General features: G+C 39.7%; 1 protein-coding gene across 1 annotated transcript in view; it reads left to right on the top strand.

Moving 5' to 3' along the window:
- Window positions 1-7650: 7650 nt before the first annotated feature.
- LOC102213099 (bcl-2-like protein 11) overlaps window positions 7651-20884 on the top strand; it is a 30958-nt gene continuing 17724 nt past the window's right edge. The window contains exons 1-3 of the mRNA XM_005733742.1: window positions 7651-7797; window positions 10249-10634; window positions 17244-17365. Coding sequence (XP_005733799.1) covers window positions 7787-7797; window positions 10249-10634; window positions 17244-17365 — 519 coding nt within the window. The 5' untranslated portion in view covers window positions 7651-7786. The remainder of the gene's footprint in view (window positions 7798-10248; window positions 10635-17243; window positions 17366-20884) is intronic.

Raw genomic sequence — 20884 nt, forward strand, 5'->3', positions numbered from 1 at the left:
CACACACACACACACACACACACACACACATACAAGTTAAAACTACAATTCCAGCTTTGAGTTCATTTGCAGTATTGATGTCCACAGAGGGAGAAACTGATTCTTCAGTGACCGTTCGGTGAACGTTTGCTTCCTGATTGGGCCTTCTCACTCAGTTACTGTCCTTCCTTGATTCATCGCGCTGAAACAAAGCAACAGAGCCTCTACTTCCTGTTTAGACTGGCACATGCATACCCAGTGAATGTGAATTGTCATGTAACATTGTGTAATAGTCCTTATTTCTCAAATGGTGCCGAAGCATTTTGTAACCTGAGATCGTTTTTGTTCTGCAATGCAGTTTTGAAATGAAAGTGCGTTATCATTTTCTGCTTCTGATGCTGCGATGTCCGTGTACGCCGTACAGATGGAGGTTCAAAGAGCTGGTTACAAGGCTTGCTAGGCGGAACAGTTTGCTGCTGCTGCAACCTCATCTATTGCTAAACAGCTCTGATGCATATGTTCATGTGAATCTTAATGTGTTTCAGAGAATGTGGTGTATCACTGTATATTATTGAACATAGCTCTTTTTTTCTATTTAATGCTCTAACATTCTGCCTGTGTGTTGTTTAATTTGTTTTTGACTATTTCTAAAGTATATTTGCTTAATGTTTACTTTCTTGACTGATTAAAAAAAGAAAAGAAGCTTCAATGTACATATATTTAAATAGAATATATAGGTTTTCAAGGCCAAAAGAGTCCTGTCTGTACACTATAAGTTGTGTCTTTCTTGCTGAGTAAACAGCGAGAAGCCTGACTCAAATTTTCAATGCTTCATTGACTAACACCTGGGTCGATAAGCTGTAATGAATCCTGTCCTGAGGCAACATATTTAGTGCAGTGACAATAATCACAGCAGTAAAATAAGCTTTAATTTGTTTATTACCAACATTACCAGCAACTACTGAGGGTGCAGCTGTTAATATCTCCTGTTTCTCAATAGGGAACTGATGCCTGGGGGAGTGGACTGCCATAATAACTGTTATAACACTGATAGAGTTTGTGGACAAACTGTGAAATATTTGTCACCCCCAACCTACTATTTATCAGGTCATATAGACAGGCGACCTATGGCCATCATTTTGTTTGTATGACAGAATTGCTGAGTTGGCACTGCAGTAGAATTAACAGCTATTTGTGTGCATATTGTGTCGACTGTAGTGAATAATCTGTAATTACTGTTAAATTCCCTGGGGGCAGCTGAAAGTTTCAGTGTTCCAGCAGTGTTGAGCTCCAACAATGATTTGCCTGTTTAAACCGATTTGCTGAGGAGAGCGCAGGCAGCCACAAACATCATTGTAAAGCGGGAAGCACTTTAACAGCCGTGAAATCAGCCATGCGTGAACGTCTCTCTTTCTTATCTCGCCCCTCTGTTAACTCAGCAGAAGTGATAGCGTGACAAAGGCCACGTGTATTTCAATTGCCTTGATGGCATGTTAATTCCACCCAGCTTCTATGACCACCTTAAAAAATGTCATCATGCTATCGTGCTGTTCCTTGAAAGCACATTACTTATCGAGGTGCTTATCTAAGTTTAGCTTGTTAGCATGGTGACACCTGTAAGTACAGGTGAGGTTGTATAATAAAACTAAGTTTTATTCTCCCTTTCTGATTTCTCATTTTTGTCGCACTTACATCCAAAGCTACCTAGCCCTATTTTAATAAAGTAATTGTGCTCATTGTTAAATCATGAATGAAGAAACCATCGTTTTTAGAAAGCTGAGATCAATTTTACTGGCAACACCCAGGCCTGGTTACTGCCAGACCTGTGGAATTAAGAAATCACTTAAGTAGAACCTGTCTGGCAAAATGAAGCAGGCTAAAAGATCTCTAAAAGCAACATACCATGCCATCAGTTTTAAAAGAAACTCAAGAATAGCTGAGAAACAAAGTCATTTATCAGTCTGAAAGGGTTACAAAGCCATTTCTAAGGCTTTGAGGCTCAAACTGCAACAATGGTGCAGTGGTGATGATTTCCAGGATTGACCAGCCTACCAAAATTAGTCCAAGAGCACAACAACGGCTCATCCATGAGGTCACAAAAGAACCCAAAACAACAACTAAAGAACTGCAGATATCACGTGTCTCAGTTAGGATCAGAGTTCATAATGCAACAATAAGAAAGAGGCTGAGGAAAAATGGGAGCGTTCCAAAGTGAAAACCACTAAAACAAGACAATGGCTCAGCTCACATTTGGCAAGAATGCCATACCTGCAGTCAAAGATGTTGGTGTTGGTCTGATGGTCTGGGGCTCCTTTCATGCTTCAGGACCTGAATGACTTGCTGTAAGTGATGGAACCATTAGTTCTGCTTTCTAACAGAGAATCCTGACAGTTATGCAACAGGACATCGAAAACAAACCAGTAAGTCCACCTCTGAATGGCTCAGAAAAATGAAGTGGAGAGGCCCAGTCAAACATCAGACTTAAATCCAACCGCTTTTCACAACCTTAAACAGGCTCTTCGTGCTCAAAAACCCTCTAGTGTGGCTGAACTAAAGCAATTCTGCAAAGAAGAGTCCTCTACGGAGATGTGAAACACTCATTTCCAGATATCACAAATGCTTGATTGCATTTCTTGCTGCAAAGTTGTTAGATTAAAGAGTCACTCGTTTTTTTCACACAGGGTAGGTCTGGGTTTAGATATCTTTTTTTTCAATTGGTAAATGAAATCATGATTTAAAATGTTTTTATTTACTGGGGTTCTCTGTAACATTGTAGTGTAACAAATATATATAAACTAAGAAATCAGAGAGAAAAAAAAATTCTGCTCATTTGCTAAAAGAAACATAATGATGGTGTGTTTTCAGGGTCATGGCTGTTCATTGCTTTCAGCAGACATGAGTATATGTAACATGAGCCAGAATAAAAATACATAGGCCTTTGGGGAATGGATTCCAGTCTGTAGAAATTCCTTTGTCAATTTAAGAAATCTAGACATGTTTCTAATACGGTCTGAAGAATCCAAGACTGTACTTATTGAACCATTCAAAAGTAGCCAATGGAAATAATTAGTGTGTTTTAATATCAAACAAAATCAGGGACACACACATTTTGCTTTAACTTTCTTTTATTCAGGCGTTACTGCCCGTGGCATTGTTGCAGTAATAAAACCATTTTAAATTATAATCAAGGAATTGTTAAAGTTATTACACGAAATTAAAGTATTTACCTAATTTCATGCTCATTAGCCAGTGTGTATTTAGTGGTTCCATTGTGTAGTGATTTGTACATTTGCCTAACAAGCAAAGGTTTCCTGGTTTGATCCCCAGAGGACACACAAATCCCTTTGGGGTTGTGTCAAAAAAGGCATCTGGTATAAAAATCTAACATGTGGTGACCCCCTGTGATTAAGGGACCAACTGAAAGCAGCTTATTTAGATAAAGCTCCCATATTCACCACACCCGGTAGCTCCTCATGTTTTGGCAAAGTTTTTCTGGTGAATGCCCTTCCTGACACAACTCCAAAGGGATTTGTGACTAAACCAACAAATTATAAAATTCTGTAGCACTGCATAAATGGTAATTATATTAGACCATAGTGGTGAAAATCCAGTGATATAAGATATTTATAAATATATTCTTATCGATATATTTTTTGTATCTTGCTCAATTTGACTTATAACCAGTTATCAGCAGGTGGGTTTTGTAAAACACTTGATGAAGATGAAGGTTATTATGTTGTTTACCACTCTTGCTATTTTGGTCTCGTAGTTCTTTATATTATCTTTCTCATCACTGGCACCATCGACAATATCACCTGCATCATCATCATCACAATAAACAGAGCTGTAAGCCTCCCAATGAACACAAAAAGGCAGAGTTGTAGAGCAGTTCACACACGTTTTTCCCACACTCCGAGCAACTGATTGGTATTGATTACATGCAAATGGTACTGAGTGTCTCACTCTTGTCTGTTCATACTGATTTGTCTGTGTGTGTTTGTGCATACGTGTGTGCAACTTTTCCCTTAGTCCTTTATCACTGCAGGTGCTGAAGTTGTGTAGATTGGGCCTCCCTTATTGTTTCTTGGCAGTTGATACTGTAATGCAACTTTTCCATTTTGCAGCAAAACTCCTCCGCGCCTCACTGTGCACAATACAGAGCAGGCACTCGCAACGAGATGGGAGACTTGTCTGAATGCAGTAGAAATGTGTAAATGTCAAATGTCTGCTCATATATGGTGTGAACCTTAGCTGAAGAAGGAATACAATACAAACTTATGGTTACCTGTTTGATTAAATTATATGTATATATGTGATCAGAGGTTTCTGAGAACAAGTCTATAAAAACTGAAAGTTTTAACAAGATTTAAACAAATTCTTACAACTCAGGGTCATCGCCTCATGCCCCTTAGGACCATTATCTGTGCTGCTATTTGATGATTTCTCAGTTGAAGTCTTGCTATATTCTCCTGCATGTGCTTCTGTGATGGGCACTTGATCTCTTCCACTGCGTCGAAATGCTGGTCCTTCGATATGACATTTTTTTATTTTTTATTTTTAGGAAATTGACAAAGGTTGATATAGAGAAATGGATAAAACTGCTAGATTTTTAAAGCCTACTGTGGCAGCATATGCTAGTAAGCACACCACAGTTCCTAAAATGTCTTCTGAATCTTTTTCAATAGAAATCAAAGGATGTTAGAAACTGTGTGCTGACAAACTCACTCTTGTATGCAAAATAGTGATGAGAATGATGAGATTTCTTTCGGTCTTTCATCTCACCTGATTTGAAAGTGTAAGTGTATAAAAATGTTCTTTTTTTTTCCATACAATTTTGTTTCTGCCTTCAGATTTGAAATCTGTGGACTCTTCAACTGAAAACTGCTTGTTTGTAGCCAGATATGAAGCTCTCGTTAATATATTTCATATCACATTTGCTTTCTGCCCAAGTTTGAACTCTCAGAGTAAATTGCGGATTATACAGCAGCCATGCTAGAAGTTGCTTGGTCAAACCTGAGAAGATAAACTTGAGTATGAGACTGGATAACTTTTACAGGTACACTTTTGGACTTTTATGGATCTTTCACAACAAAATCATTAAGCGGTCACGTGGTGAAGGAATATATTCTTAATTAGAGAATGGCACACCAGAATTTAAGCTTTTCTTACCTGTGTTTGAATCATTCCATTATCTTACTGTATGTTGTTAATCAGAATCAGATATATGAACTTCCTGCAGTGCAGATATAAACTGTAAAATCCATGTTTTGTTGCATCCCCAACTAACTTCTTTAGGTGGTTTTTTTTAAAAATATCTATCTTAAGGAATACAGTTATGGTACTAAGACGGCCTTAACGATGATTCATAACAGCAGTCCTATCTCATGTGTACTTTCACGCTAGCAGTCATATGTGTAGGTGTCAGTTTCATCCAGATTGTGAATGTCTCAATTTCAAATGCAGAAGATGCATGAGGCCAAATGGCAGTTAAAAGGAAAAAGTAGTAGTAATTTCAGTTTATGAATTTCTTGAAGAAGTGTGTGGGGGTTGGGTGCACAGGGGCAGGTGTTAATTTCGCAAATCATTCTGTAGTTTTAACTAGACAGAGTGCGAAAGCCTTGAGAGACCAATCAGTTCTTTATATTTTGCTTCCAAGGTGTCAGATTTTCTTCTTTTTTAAAGTGCTCTTCAGCAATATTTCTTTAAGTTTCCTGAATGTCTTTTAGAGTTTTTCTTTGAGAATTGGCTGCTTTTTCATTCATTTTTAATCCAGACCTTATACCTGACAAGGTACTTAACACTACTATAAATCATTCAAGGCACCTAACTCAAGGGATGAACCACTGGACTGTCTACACATACCAGACAACTTAGCAATGAATAAGTTTTAAATGGTATCTTTAAGCACTTTGTAACTAGTAGGGTGTTGCTTTAGTTTCTTTAGTCAAATCTAATAACAGGCCAAAGATAACACAGTTTGACAGGTAAAGAAATTGTATTTCTGCACCAACATGGTGATTCTGAAAGAACTGAAAACTTGATATATATTAGCATAATGTGCGATGTCTTGGAAAAAATGTAGAAAACTGGACAAGTGGCAGAAAAGAAGAGGTGGCAGGCTTAAAAACTTAAAGATAAACATATCTGAAAGTCATGTCTTTAGGAAACAGGAAGATATCAAGATGTGAGCATTCTCAGGTTGACACATAACCTGAGAACGCATCTGGGCTTTCAGATGACCCATCTACTGTTAGCTGAAGCCTCATCAGAAATGGTCTCAGTGAAAGTGACTGTCTTATGGAAGGGAAACAGCGAGAAAAAGATTAGGTATTCCAAATTACACAAAAACTGAACTGAAAATCAGTGGTAATCGATCTCATGAAGCGATGAATCCAAAGTTACAATTTTTAGTTCAAATTATCAATATGCAGGGAGGGAGTCAGGAGAGAAATATAACAGTGAGTGACCACAGCCATCTGAAAAACACAATGGAGGCTCTTTGGTACTGATCTTCTCATAATTGATGGAATTATGAATGCAGGAGGTGTCATCAGATTTTGTTCCACTATGTAATATCATCTGAAGAGCTCAATTTCTCTGCATGATAATCATCCCAAGCACACTGCCAATGTGCTAAAAGCATACCTGGACAGAAAAACACACAATAGAATATTATCATTCATGGACTGTCCTCCTCAGAGCCCAGACCTCAGCATTATTAAAGCAGTGTGCAACAAATGCATCCAAAGAAGCTTTAGAATGTCCTCCACAAAGACTGGAGAACTATTCCTGGAGACCATGTAAAGAAATTAAAAGAAAGCTTACCTATGAGAGTTTAGACTGTAGTGAAGAATTATGGTATAGCATTTCAAGCTCATTGTGGTTGCAGAAACTTTGTTTTTGCCTTATATACTGCATTTCCATTTATGTTTCGATTTTTCATAAAAAACTGCTGCACAGATTTCCCACTTTCCTAGCAAAATACAAAGAAATGATGGGTACTGTAATTTTGTATACAAATACTTACATCTGGACTGTGCCAGTGCACTTTACCAGATTTATGAAACTTGGATGAGCAAACTTGTACTTGCACCTTTTAAAAAGGGTGCAAAAAGAAGAAGGTAAAGTATTATATCATTTATTTTTCATCTTGTTAATGTCCTGCAGTGGAAAAAGGGAAAACCAAAAAATCCAGCAATAGGCTTAAATCTTATAATACTGAATAATGTGTATAAATGTAGGCAGATGTAAAAGTGCCAGAGAGATCACAGAGTGCCCCCTCCCTGTTTTCAGTCATTGTTCCAGCGTGCATACAGCACTTGTTTAAAATTTGGGAATCAATCATTTGCCTTTGCCAAGTTATAAACACAAACAATTGGGGCCAGATAGCCTGTGGCATAATGAGTGCAATGACAATTTTGGTTTAACAAAACTTTTTGTAATTACATTGCAAATTTTGTTTCTGTAACTTTTAATAATTGGTGTCCTTACATTGAGCACAAAGAAAGCCTCATGGGTAGCCACTGGAAATGCTCCTCTTGACATACAGAGGTCGTTCAAGAGCTGTAATGGGCTTTAAAGCATTGGTCCCTCCCAGGGGCGGACCGACTGTTGGAGTAGATAGTGTACTGTTACGCACAGTTTGCCTTATTGACGCGACATAGAGAAAGGGAGAGGAAGCAAACAAAGGGTTGAGTTTGTTTACAGGTTTGCAGACTGATTAAAACACTTCATTCTTTTTTGTTGTGTTTTCATGTTACTTTTTTAAGCTCTACTTGGATTATGTACTCAGAGGCACGATCCTGAAATGCATTCAAGGTGAGTTTTAAAGACGGGCTCCAAAAAATATGTGTGTTACTTAAAAAAAAACACACACAAATCTTTACAAACGTGCTCTTTAGATGTTTCAGTCGCTGTGTCAGGTGTCAAGTTGCAAACAGTCGACACCTGCCTAGTATATTGGTAGATTTGTGGAAAAATCTAGAAATCAGTAGATCTAAATTTGAATTATTCATATTATTGTGAAATGTCACTGCAATCACCATGAAGACATTTTTGTTTAAAAGGTGTTTTAAACAAAGGTGCTCTTCCCACGCATGTCTACTAAGTGGTTACTAAAGCAATTAACAAAGTAGTGCAGTGGGTGTTTGAAACGACCGTCCCGTGTTTGATGGGACTTTCTTCTTTTACATTAATCTGGATTTGGGTGTGAATTTTGCAGCGACCCTCTGACTCCGCCGGTATATTTGGCAACGCGGCGCGCTGGCTCGAGTTCAGCTTATTAATCTGCTAACTCTGTAGACGGGTGAACGTCTGGTTTCACCCGACATCGGTTGTGTTGACTGTAAAGGAGATGCTGTCAATGCCGGTGTCCCCAGGGATGCAGAGAGGGGAAAAACATGCGTTTTATTTGCTCGATAGAGTGACGACAGCTTCTTTCAAGAAATAAGCACACGCTCAGTGGGTTGAGAATTTAAGCGACAATTCTCCATTTAAACTCCTCAGAAGAGCTGATTTTTTTTGTTTGTTTTTTTGTTTCATCTTTCCCTTGTTAAGGGAGGTTAAAGAGTTCGTCCGCGTTTCTACTTAACGGCTACTGTCAGGCGATGACGCCCGCGTGGGAGATTTTTATCCACTCCGGCTAGTTGGCTTGAACTTTTCTCCCATTAATTCTTGTGATAATGGGCAATTACGGACACTAATGGATATGTTTGGGCATGCTACTATGAGACTCCCAGGACTGGAGATGGCGCACGACACCACTTGGTTTTGCAGATAACCATGCGAGGGATAGCGAGTAAAGCCGTACGCGCACACGGCCGCTCAGCTATTTTGCTGTTTGTGTTTTAATAGTTAAGTGAAACCTAATATGTTAACCGAGAGGTCACTTTCTTCTATCCGATGATACTGTCAGCCGTCACCCACGAAGACACGGAAACCTCTTTGTGTTCATAAAGTTTCGGTGCAGACGTGTCGCCGAGCGAATTTTCTTACATCTTCTGCCCTGTTGCACCTACATAAAACACACCGAGTTAGTGTTCTCGTACCGGCTTTGCGGATTTTTCTTCCTTCCCACTGTGTTGTTTCCCTCTTGGCGTAGTAGCCGCACGAACGTGTCACTGTTATTTCTCTAGTGCGCAAACTGTCTCCGGAGGCGCTCGGATCGGTACTGAAACCCACAAGGAAAGTAAAAATTTTCATATGGTTGAAGTACGGCCATCGCGCCCGGTTCACACAGTTGTCGCTCCTCCTCTGCTCCTCTAAAAGCAACGCTATGATGAATATTTACATTAGAGATGTGCGAAATAAAAGCGCGAATACCGGCGAATAAAAAAAATGTCTGCCTAGAATTTCATTTTGGCAGACGCCTTGCACTACAGGTCATTACAGCGGGGGATTCGTGGGCCGAGGAAGCTGCAGTTTATTCTGGACAAACAGGAAGCGCCGCAACAAAACATCATTTTCATGATTTTGTTTTGTAAGACTGTCACATTGAGAGTCTGAAGCTCAGTAATCCAAACGGAAAATGGCACATGTGTAAATCGTTGTTATCTCAGCGCAAATCACCTTAAATAAACTGACTTTGCAGAAACCAGTAGACTACTTGAGTGAACTTGATTTCACAAATCCCTTTATTAACTGCTAATAAGCACCGATGTGAGAAATTCAAGATTGTTATATTTTACTTATTTGAAAATGCTGATAGGCAGGCTGATTGCGGTCTGTTGCGGCGCATTTATTTCTGGCTGTTTCTCTGTGACGCAGCTGAAGTCACTGTGGGGCTTCCTCATGCTTTTCCTATCAGGCAAACAGAGATGTGCCGCAATCAGCAAATTTATTTTCAAACAATGGAGGCGCACCGGGCAGCCAGTTGGACAGGAAACCTGGGCCACAGAGCAGGAACACGCTCAGCGCACAGCCAAACACTCGCTCCTGAACTCCCTGTGCTTATCTGAGTTTCAGCTACACAGAGAAGTAAGTTACAATACAGTGCCGTTTCATAAAAGTCACTTATTGTTAGCACGTTACATCTGCTATGATTTGGCAAAAAAAGGAGAGAAAAAAAGTTGGCGCGTGTGTAAAATTAAGTTAAGTGACAGAAGTCCCGCAGTTCTGATGGGATATTTGGAAACAGAGTCACGTCCTGCCAGCGGATCGCTGGAATACGTGCGCCTGAAACTCCAGACGAAACAACAGCGAGAGGCTGTTGGCTGTTTGAGCACAGGGATGACCAGCCAAACTGACGGTGCCGCTCTGTTCATTCAACAGACCACCAAATTCGTCCGATGGCTCGACCGCAGTAACAGCATCGGAGGCCAGCGGAGGAGATCTACCACCTGTCGGTGCCACAGGAGCGCAAACGTCCCGTTTAAACCGCGGCTCTACCGGAGGAGGAGAACCGGATTCGCCTTCCTGGTGCAGAACCCCGAAGAGCTTTGACGTTTTTCAGAGCCGGACGATATTCCGCTTCCCTCGCCGTTCCTCCAGTGGATATTTTTCCTCTGACTGCGACTCATTGCCAAGCTCCCCGCTCTCCCCGAAGCCAGTGATGTCTGACAAAGCGATACAGACCCCGAGCCTCACCGGACAGGTGCTAATACACGCCCTGCAGCGCATGGGTGAGGTGCACGGTGAAGGACCGGGCACGCAACACGGTGAGCACAGACTCTTCATGTATAACTCCCGCATTAATGTGAGTGCACGCACGTGGAAGATGTTCAGGTGTCTTTTTGTAAAGTCGTTTCCCAAGTGATGGAGTGACAAACCGAGATGCAGGAACTCCATTTGGTAATGTAAGGTGGCTGTACTTCACATTACGGTAAAGGTGTTTCTCGCCTTGCGCCTTTCGTCATGATGTTGCTGTTGTTGTAGATGGTAAAAGAGGACATGCACACAGTACAATTTTCATGCTCACAATAAAGAATGCAAATTAAAGTGTAGGAATTTGTCTAAATGCCTAAACGCACTGCTAATACTGTTATAGGTGTGGGTGAAAGTTTGACCTGACTCAGTCAATAAAGACTACCCTGGACGTAAGACGGCTGTGTGGGTATGCAGCTTAATAGGAAACTAGATAGGAGTCTACAACTAGTTCCCTCACGTTTCCTCTATCAAAGATTTGGGGCTTTGGGCGGTCGGTGGTGTTGAGTGTTACCAATGATAGTGAAAAGATGAACAAAAACATACTTAGGATGTTTTTATATCTAGTTTCATACTTAAGATGTGTTTGTTTTCACCCCTTTCTCACTCTAGAGCTTAGTCATGAAAGAGAGCCGTTTTTCCACTACCTTGATGTGCTATGCTTGCTATTCTCACATGAGTAAGGCTGTTGCTTTTTTGTTTTTGAGATTCTGGTTTATTGACTAATACTCTGCATGTGCTACTCTGTTTGCCCTTGAAGAGAAATCCAACAAATCCAGGTGGAAACATGCTTATATAAAACACACTAATGACTCCTCCATGCTGCTAAATCCACTTCTGCTGCTTCTCTGTTTTCATTCCACTGTAGTAGTACTTTGTTTTTCTGGCGAGTAATGCCTGCTGCCTTCGAGTGTGTAAAACCTTTCTAAAACCTGCAGGATACATTTGAATAACAGTCTCAGGTTTAATTTAAAAGGAAACTGTTGACTTGTTTATACAAAGGGTGAGTGATAGTTATAACATTGTGGACAAAGGTGGATCCAATAGGTTGGATGTGTGATTTTGTTTTGCAAAAAACAAAACAAAAAACCCCATAAAAAAACAGCAGAAACGGTGACAACTTGTATTCACATTAGTTTTCAAAGTCTTAATCCCACCCCTACTCTGTAAGGGTTTGTCATTTTCATCTTCACATTGGTGGTTTGAGGGAGACAAACACATAATGGTGTAATGCGTGATGACCATTCTGTACCATGTTTCTGTTAGGAGTTGTTAATCCTGCTGATGTTGGTTTGTTTCAGACGTTGTCCTGACTCATGGCTAGACTAACAGGGCCATGCCCAGGAATGTGTGCATGTGTGTACTATTCCACACACAATGTAGGAACCTGTCAGTGAACCTAAAGAAACACATTTCTACTGACATCATCGTTACTGCCACGCGTAATGGATGTCAGATTTATATACACTTTTATTAGTCAAACTTAAAATGATGTGAAAGAGTCATAATGTATCAGTATTTCATAATGATAATTGAGTCTGTACTCTTAAAGACTCTTGACTCCTCAAAGTAAGCATTATTTAGCGTTCGCTAAGTATCACTTAGCAAACTTGCAGGTGAAATGCAGATGTGAAACACACAAACATTGAGCAATGGCTGAGCATGATATTTGGTAATGGAATCTTTCTGGTTTCAGTATGTAGTCCAAGTAGTATTGGTTGGTCACATTTAAGTGGGCTGTGTTTGCATGCTTTAACAGTATTAAAGATGGCTGAAGTTTCCTGCTTTGAAAAGTGACAACACAGAAGTACCTTAAAGCTGCATTCTGTTTAATGGCCAGTAGGGGTGCAACTGAAGGTTGGCAATAAACTTGTAGTTGTAAAGTATAAAAGCCTATGTGGGAAAATAGGCCTCAGCTCTTTTGCTCTTCAACCTCAGAAGAGACTTACCCAATGGGGTAATTGCTGGTTTAGGACACATTTATAAAAAATAAAGTTAGTTTTTGTAAACTGTCTGGAGTAAAAAAGAAAAGTGTTCATCCTGGATAATCTTATTGATTATAAATAATAAGTCAATCATAAGTGTGGATGACAGCGAGTATGTGGTGTCCCCGGGTTTCACAGTCAGATCCACCTCTCACCCATTATATTGCAGAAGTTGACAAAGAACATGCTCAGTTCTAGGATTCATAAACTAAGGTTAAGGTCAGGTTGTGTTTTAGATAGTCTAGGGTTGCATTCTGCTAAAAAAAAATGTGTATAAGCTGAACTACATGTTGATTCTCCAAACTGCACCAATTTCGTGTCATACTTTAGCCTCCATCAGCATTGATGCAGACTCAGGTTATACCATTCCACAGTGTGAAATACTGTTGCTCCTCAGATGCTGCTGTTGTTGCAGAAAAGGTGTCCATTTGGTGTTGGACTCTTGTTGGTTAGGTTTAGGCATCAAAAGTACTCGGTTACACTGAGTTAAAGATGAAGAACTTTGTCCCTTCTCAACATTAATTTAGTATGCTGAAACATAAGGCTTACCGAGTGTGTTTAAATGTGACACTAAAAGTATTGGACCACACCTCTTAATCTTTGAATCCAGCTGTTTTCTGTCTCATTGGTACAGGTGCACAAAAGCATGCACCTAACCAAACCATGTAGCCTGCTTTTACAAACATTTGTGAAAGAATGAATCGTTTTAAAGAGCTTACGTTGATGCCACCTCTACAAGTCAGTTAGAAATGTCTTCCCTCCTAGATATTGCACGATCAGCTGTAAGTGGTATTATTGCAAAGTGAAAGCGTGCAGGAACCACAGCAATTCAGCCACATAAAGTTACATAGCAGGGTCACCAAAGGCAGTGGTGCATAGTGTGTAAAAGTCACCAACTCTTTGCTGACTCAATAACTGCAGAGCTTCACGGCATGGGTTTCCATGGCCGAGCAGCTCCAGCAGGTGTACTGAGGTGGCCTGGTACTTTTGTTCATATAGCATATCTGATGAGTGTGGATTAAGGCCCTTATTGCTAGTACCTTTATCCTTATGTCCTCTGCAAACATACCGGTAACAGCAGTATTTGAGGCCTTCAGGATGCTAGCAGGTTGTTACTAAGAATTTATGTATTTCCCCTTTTATGGAATTAATATATCGATTGAGGTGTAAAGTAACTAAATACATGTCAGTTAGCTGTTAATTAGAATGTTCAGTTGATACTAAAGTAGAAGTAGAAGCTGTTTAACTTATCCAAAGAGCTTAAAATGAAATTCAAATTGCCATAATAAAAGATGAAAGCAGATAAAGTTTTAAATATTATAAAACAGGAAGTGCAAGTTATGAGCTTAGATTATATCATCACATAAACACATTTTCAAATGTGGACATTAAAATGTTGTGCCAATATTATTTTTTAATCTCTATACCACAAACTCATTACAAATCATTCGTGGCACCGTTGTATTTAGATGCTCATTAAACGTTAAATATTTAGTGTATACTCCCACAGCAATTTTATGACCAATGGTTTTGAGCATACATTGAGGGATTCCCCTAAAATGTTTTTATCGGTTATCACAGCCTGGATCCTATTTTTATTGTTTTCTGTTTATTTCAATCCCAAACAGAAATGAAAGAACTGCCACCTCCAGCATCACTGGTTGAAAATAGTGCTCCAGTTGTCTTGTTTACATCAACACAGCTTAAAAACAGAAGGCTCATACTTTTAGCTGTGATGCTGTTGGCTAAAGTTGCCCATCCTGTTGCTTGGTAACAAACAAAATTTTGCCAGGAGGTTAAAACTTGGCAAAAAAAAAAAACAGATAAAAGAACTAACAGAGTAAATGCCTTCACAGTGTTGCTGCAGTGGAAGGCAAATAAATCTTCTATGGAATAATGCTGTTCTGTCCTCTTAATGAGAATAAACCTATTTGTTTTGCTCAGACTGGTAAAATTGTGCGGTTACGTTACATTACAGTCTAACCCTCTCTGTTTACATCTCAGCTTTAATCCTTCAATTTGTTTTTCTAAACACAATGGGGTTTTATTTTTTTGTAAATATCAAAGTAATCTCCTAAGGCTGAAATAAAACTTCCGAAAACCTGAGCATATTCTCTGCTTTGTATGTGTCGCTATTCTTTTTCATAATAGCAGCGAGTAGCTTTGCTGATTGCCTTGTGTCTCTTTTATTCTCTTTCACTGAAGCCAGACAGACAAGATAGCAGTCAAAACAGAGCAGTCCATGTGTGTGGTTACGTGTTGTTTATTAAGTAAGCCACTCAAAAAAGGACTCAGTATGTGTGTTTAGTAGCCAAAATAGGCTTCAGGTCTTTTGTAAGATGCAGACAGTAACTTGCATCTCAATCAGTCCACTGCATTTGCAAGATAGGACCAATAAACACAAACTGACTTGTGCAATAAGTTACACATTGTCCCCCCAATCACACACAAAAGTCTCACTTATCAAGATTGCTAACTTGTTTGTGTGTTAGATATGGTGCAGGGGCTTAAGGAAGATCTGTTTATCTTGTTGTTGCTGCTCGACATCGCAGTACTTCCTCCTGCAGCAGCAGGAAGATCACACTCGCAGTGCAGTCAGGTTTCTTCAGTTTTAGAGCAAAACAGATGCCTCTTGTGAGTTTTTGTCCTTAACACAGTCTAATTATAATACAACCTCAGGGCTGGATGGAACAAAGATAGATTTTGCCTGAGGCTTTGATCTTACAAATAAACTTTAGCTGAAATTCAAGTTACTGAGCTGCACAAAGCCGACTTACTGTCTGTTAGAGGAATTCACTATTTATTCAGGTTACTCTGGTACTCTTTTGATCTAAGATGCGACTGTTTGCTGGCATTTGTTTTTTGCTTTTTAACTGAATGCCCTTCGGCATGAGCAAACTGTGGATTATGAGCCAAAATTGGTTGTCAGCAGATTGCATTACAGCAGCCAGGTTGATGTCTTAGAACTGCTCCTATACAAAATCAGTATCATCATGTATACTATGTATAACTGTCGTTTTGGTTATTGTGGTCATTGTCAAAGGAACATCCTGATAAAGTAAGTTCTCGTGCATGATACAGTATTTAACCCGCTAAGTACATGCAGTGTTACTTAAAAGCATCTTGGACGTTAGTGCAGAAATCTTTGAAAGGAGGAAACAAGTAACATATGCAAGACTTCATAGGAGTTCTTGTTTTGTGTTTTAAAATTCATTATTTGATGTCTTGAGCATCCTGCCATCGCCTACCTGCACCGTTCGTAGCTTCCAAACCCGAATAAATCAGTGAGATTCAGTGATTACTCAGCATTTATTACACTTTGAGGCATTGTAGCGTAGCTCCTTGCCCATATCGCCATTAAAATCCCTCTTGCTGATGCTGCAGTCAGCAGCTTGATGGATTGATTGCTGTATTGGTCTCGTCAATAGCAGAGGATGTGAGAAATATTAAGTCTGGGTTTCATAATGGCGTGCATGAGTCATAAGCGGAGATCGGTAAGAGGTCAGAGCCTTTCATAATCGTATTGTAGTTCAGACTGAAAATCTAACAGATTAACCACGAAAACACACATTCACGCGGACTGACACATGAACACACTCGCACTTTTCCTCATCCTGGTCAGCTGGCAACTGTAACACCATGAAGCACTCAAAGTGCACTAAATGTGTCTGATAACCTTCTCTACTGTTAATAATTAACAAATATGTTTGTCATTTACCTATTCTGTCTCACCTCGTTGAATAAGTACCCTGATTTACATCTCCTCTGGGGTTTTTATTATGTCACTGTGAGCATGCATCGATTATAACATCAAATAAACTGAACTGGGTCAAAACCAAAGGAGTCTCACTTTATGAATCACACTCTGATTGTTTTTCTTCTTTGTCTGTCGTATAGTTTCTTCAAAATTTTACCATTAAGAGGAGTTTATTGGTGTTTTTTTTTGATAAAAGCAGTCATGGATTGGCAGGAAAGCCGAACATGCACATCACATATGATTTTCTCCAAAACAACAACAACAACAACAAAAAAAACAAAACGATGAAGGTTTGAGTTACAGTGCTTTTCTGTTACATCTGTTCACGTTTTTTTTAAAGATTCAAAATCAACAAGGGAATCAAGTTCAAAGGAACTTAGCTTGGCTGCAGTGAATTTGGTGTAACCACAGTCTGAGCCATGTGCCCGGTGATGCCCAAAAGGACTTTATTTTCTTTCTGGGCAACCTATTGTTAACATAAGTTACGATCAGAGAGCCGCCATTTTGAAACACCTCGTATGTAAAGCTATGTAAATACATGCACTCGGTTTCTGTGTTCCTTTGTGGTTTCTCTTAATCTTACAAGTCATATTTCAAATATCTTTGTGCTGAAGTTTCACAGTGTTTTCAAGTCTGAACCCCTAACCACAAATAAAGCTCCAAATACTTTTTGGTTATGCTTCACTTATATGAAACATAAATAAACACATATTTTGTCTCGGTGGATAAGTTTTGAGCATTTAACCTCTTCAGAAATGTAATGAAAGATCATGTGAGTTAATGCTGTTGCACCCTGGAACTGACACGCAGGATGTATAACAGTTGTTTACCTGATCATCATATGCAAAGATGGCATGTTTTCTTTTTACTTTGTGTTGCAGATCCGTCACCCAGCCCCTCTAGGACGTGGCAGCAAAACGCAGCAGGGGACATGCAGGCAGAGACATTCGGACAACAGCTCAGACGAATAGGAGACGAGTATAATCATCTCCTATTGCAAAGGGTTAGTGATCACTGACACTATTTCTGTGTGTGCGTGAGAGAGAGAAAGAAGTCATATGTGTGTTAAAACCAGCCTGCAGCAGGATACATTTTTACATCTCTTGACCAGAAGGCTGAACACCCTGCAGCTGTGGTAGTGAAGCTGATCAGCTGACAGACAAGACTGCCATTAACTAAAGGATATAAACGACTTTTGCCAAATCATCTCATCTCAGCAACTCAAAAATATATAGGCTGTTGGAAAATTGCCTTTTTCATTCATTGTTTCTCTGTGAATCCAGATTTGCAGCTGGATGCTGCTGAAATGAACCACATGTTCAGCAGGGCAGGAAACAAGAAAGGAAAAAAAAAAACAGGACAAAATGTGTGTGTGTGTGTGATCAGAGTCTCTTAGCAGCTGGTCATTTCCACTCTGCTTTGGTTGATAAAAATAAAAAGACCTGTGATCAAAGTATTACACGAACAGACAGCCTGAATCTGCAGAAAATCCAGATGCCACAGTTACCACTGTAGTTAAAAAACATACCAAAAAACAGGAAAACAGCCTAATGATAGAAAAACCTCAACAGTGCAGGAGCAGGTGATGGATAGGTTAAGCGTAGAGAGAGGAAAGCAATGTTTACAGAAGTTGAAAAGAAACAAAAATAAACCTTGTGATACAAATTGACCTTTTAATGTGGGGAGAGTGAAAGAAGTTCATTATGCAGCACACGAAAACACATATGTTACATAGATGTATTTGTAAATGCCGAAGGTGAAATTCATCAGAGCCTTTTCAGTTTATTATTAATATATATCGCATTTGAGATGTTAAATATTTTCTGCATGCTATGCTGCTCTAGCCTCTCAGTTACAGTATTCTTGAAACTTCCTACTATATACCCTTTAGGCCAAATCACACACAAAAAATACAGGTTTAAGAAAATTCCTATCACCTTGCTTGCTTCGGTACTTGTTCCATGAGATTGCAGTTGCAGTATTCTGACTATTGCTCTGCTAAAGAGACGTTCATATTATTCTTGGGAGTATAAATCCTGTGAATGGTGCAGTTGTAATCAGACTCAATTTCCTCTTGGCTTCTTTTCCTTGGCAATATTTCGGCATATTGCATCACTCCGGCTTTATTTACTCCTCTATCAAAGAGCTGACTGGAGCTTTGGGAAGACAGAGAGGAAGCGAGGAGAAAAACATGATCTAGTTTAAATTCACTTTAATCTCATCACAGAAATGGGTTAAAAAATAGAAGTCAAGAAAAATGCATGACAGGCCTATTATATCTCAGTAAGGAGCTTAAAACACTCCCTCAGTGTCAAAAGCTTAACAGTTACAAAGCTGCAAGTCTCCATTCGAGTCTTTTGATGCATGAGAAATCTGCTTCACTCACTGAGTGTTTTTTTGTCTGTGTAACTAATGAGCTGCAAACAGGAATAGAGTGAACCTTTTCTGCAACTTTGCTTCTGCATTTTTTCCTAACCAACTCATATATCTGATCTCTAGTGACCCTGTGCTTACGTATTAGAGATTCAGCCGTGTAAACTGCTAATGCATTAGTAATATAAACAAGCACAGATGTAGAAATCGATGATTAAAAAATTATTTTTCAACATTTGTTAATATTTCTCAGCATTCTAATGTTTAGGTTTCCTCCCCCGCACACTAAACAAACCTAAATTAGCCAGTGCTGTAATCACTGACCATACAGTTACTCAGCTACGGGAGTCATGATTTTGGAATGTTTTCAGTAAAAAAGCAGTAAAAAAGCTGGTGTTTCTCACATCCTCTGTGAGCAATTTCCATTATTCAGTGTTGAAGATGGTGAGGAAAGCAGAGTACAGGCTGTGACTCAGCACCTTGTCACACAAGTTTGGAACGTGTGTGTATTTTAGTGCCTCCGTTATCTTGATTGCAGAGCCAACCAGAAAGTGAGCGCATGTGTGTTAGCTAACTTAACAAACTTACAAAGAAATAGGCTGGGGATGTTATCCACTGTCCTGACATTGTGATCGTTCACCCTAACCTACTCGGCTAACTGGCAGTTGCACTGAAGCACTGAAGCTTACGTAGCTTGCACAGGAAGGTCAAACGTTAAACGTAAGGCACTGTGACTGATCAAAGGCCCAAACAAAGGAGCTCAGGATGCGATACCCAATGAGGCAGAATATAGTTTACTTTTACATATATGTAAGTGACATAAAGTTGCATTTTTTAATGTTAAAAAAAGTATAGGCTATGTTAGTTCTATTGCATGTAGATACCTTTATGATATAACTATCAGTTTGGGAGGGGTTTTTTTTGCTCTTAAAGAAATAAACACACTGACTTTTCGATCCGTCAGTTTAATCAACATTTTAAATTACTGATGTTAAAGTGACCTGTAGTTTGTGGGACTGATTCTATATGTTCCTCAAAAGTATTAGCTTACTATAGCCCACTTTAGTAAGACTGATCGGTTCATTAAGTCATATATTAATGCCACACATGTGTGGAGATTTATAGTTGAATGAAGGAATATGCAGTGCTTGTGGTAAAAGACAGACTGTATATAGCCTTGACACACCCATGTTGTAGTTTTTGTTTCATAACATCTGAAACAAGGCAGCACGGTGGCACAGTGGGTAGCCACACAGCAAGAAGGTCCTGAGTTCAATTCCACCATCAGGCTGGGGCCTTTCTGTGTGGAGTTTGCATGTTCTCCCCGTGTTTGCGTGGGTTCCCTCCGGGTACTCCGGCTTCCTCCCACCGTCCAAAGACATGCAGCTTGTGGGGATAGGTTAATTGGATAATCCAAATTGCCACTAGCTGTGAATGTGGGAGTGAATGTGAATGCGAATGGTTGTCTGTCCCTATGTGTTAGCCCTGCGACAGACAGGCGACCTGTCCAGGGTGTACCCCGCCTCTCGCCCTATGACAGCTGGGATAGGCTCCAGCGCCCCCCGCGACCCTGAAAAGGATAAGCGGAAGCGAATGGATGGATGAACATCTGAAACATACATAATACAAAAAGTACTTCCTCATGAACAGTGGCCTCCAGCCCCTTTAGTTTTATAGCCAGCATCACCAAACAATATGTCAGCACCCAGCCTGTAATGTAAGTGCTAACGAGATAAAGTGAAAGCCTTCATTTACCTTTATTTGTTGTTTTTTTTGATGAATTAACTCCATCTGCCTTAATAAAATAAAATGTCACTATGCTGTTTTCACTAAAGTAGGCGAGACTGGTTGAACTCAAGAGCTTAACAGATTACAGTATTACAACTCAGTGCACTAACGTCGGGGAAAGCATTTAATTTAGTCCATATGTGAACAGTCCCACGAGCTGGGATTTAGTACGTGATAAGTGTCAGTGGCGTGAGCCTGCCATGGCCTCAACGGCTTTGAAACAAACTTAAACACAAAGAGGCTGGATACATGTGAGAACAAAATGAGTTAAGGCTGTGACTCAACACCTTGTCACACTATCTCACTGCTGTGGAAGACAGGAAGAGATAGGTGTGCGTGTGTGTGTTTTTTTCCAGTGTGT

Source organism: Pundamilia nyererei, unplaced genomic scaffold (genome assembly GCF_000239375.1).
Source record: "Pundamilia nyererei isolate P.nyererei 1_Seehausen unplaced genomic scaffold, PunNye1.0 scaffold00054, whole genome shotgun sequence".
NCBI classification, from domain to species: domain Eukaryota; kingdom Metazoa; phylum Chordata; class Actinopteri; order Cichliformes; family Cichlidae; genus Pundamilia; species Pundamilia nyererei.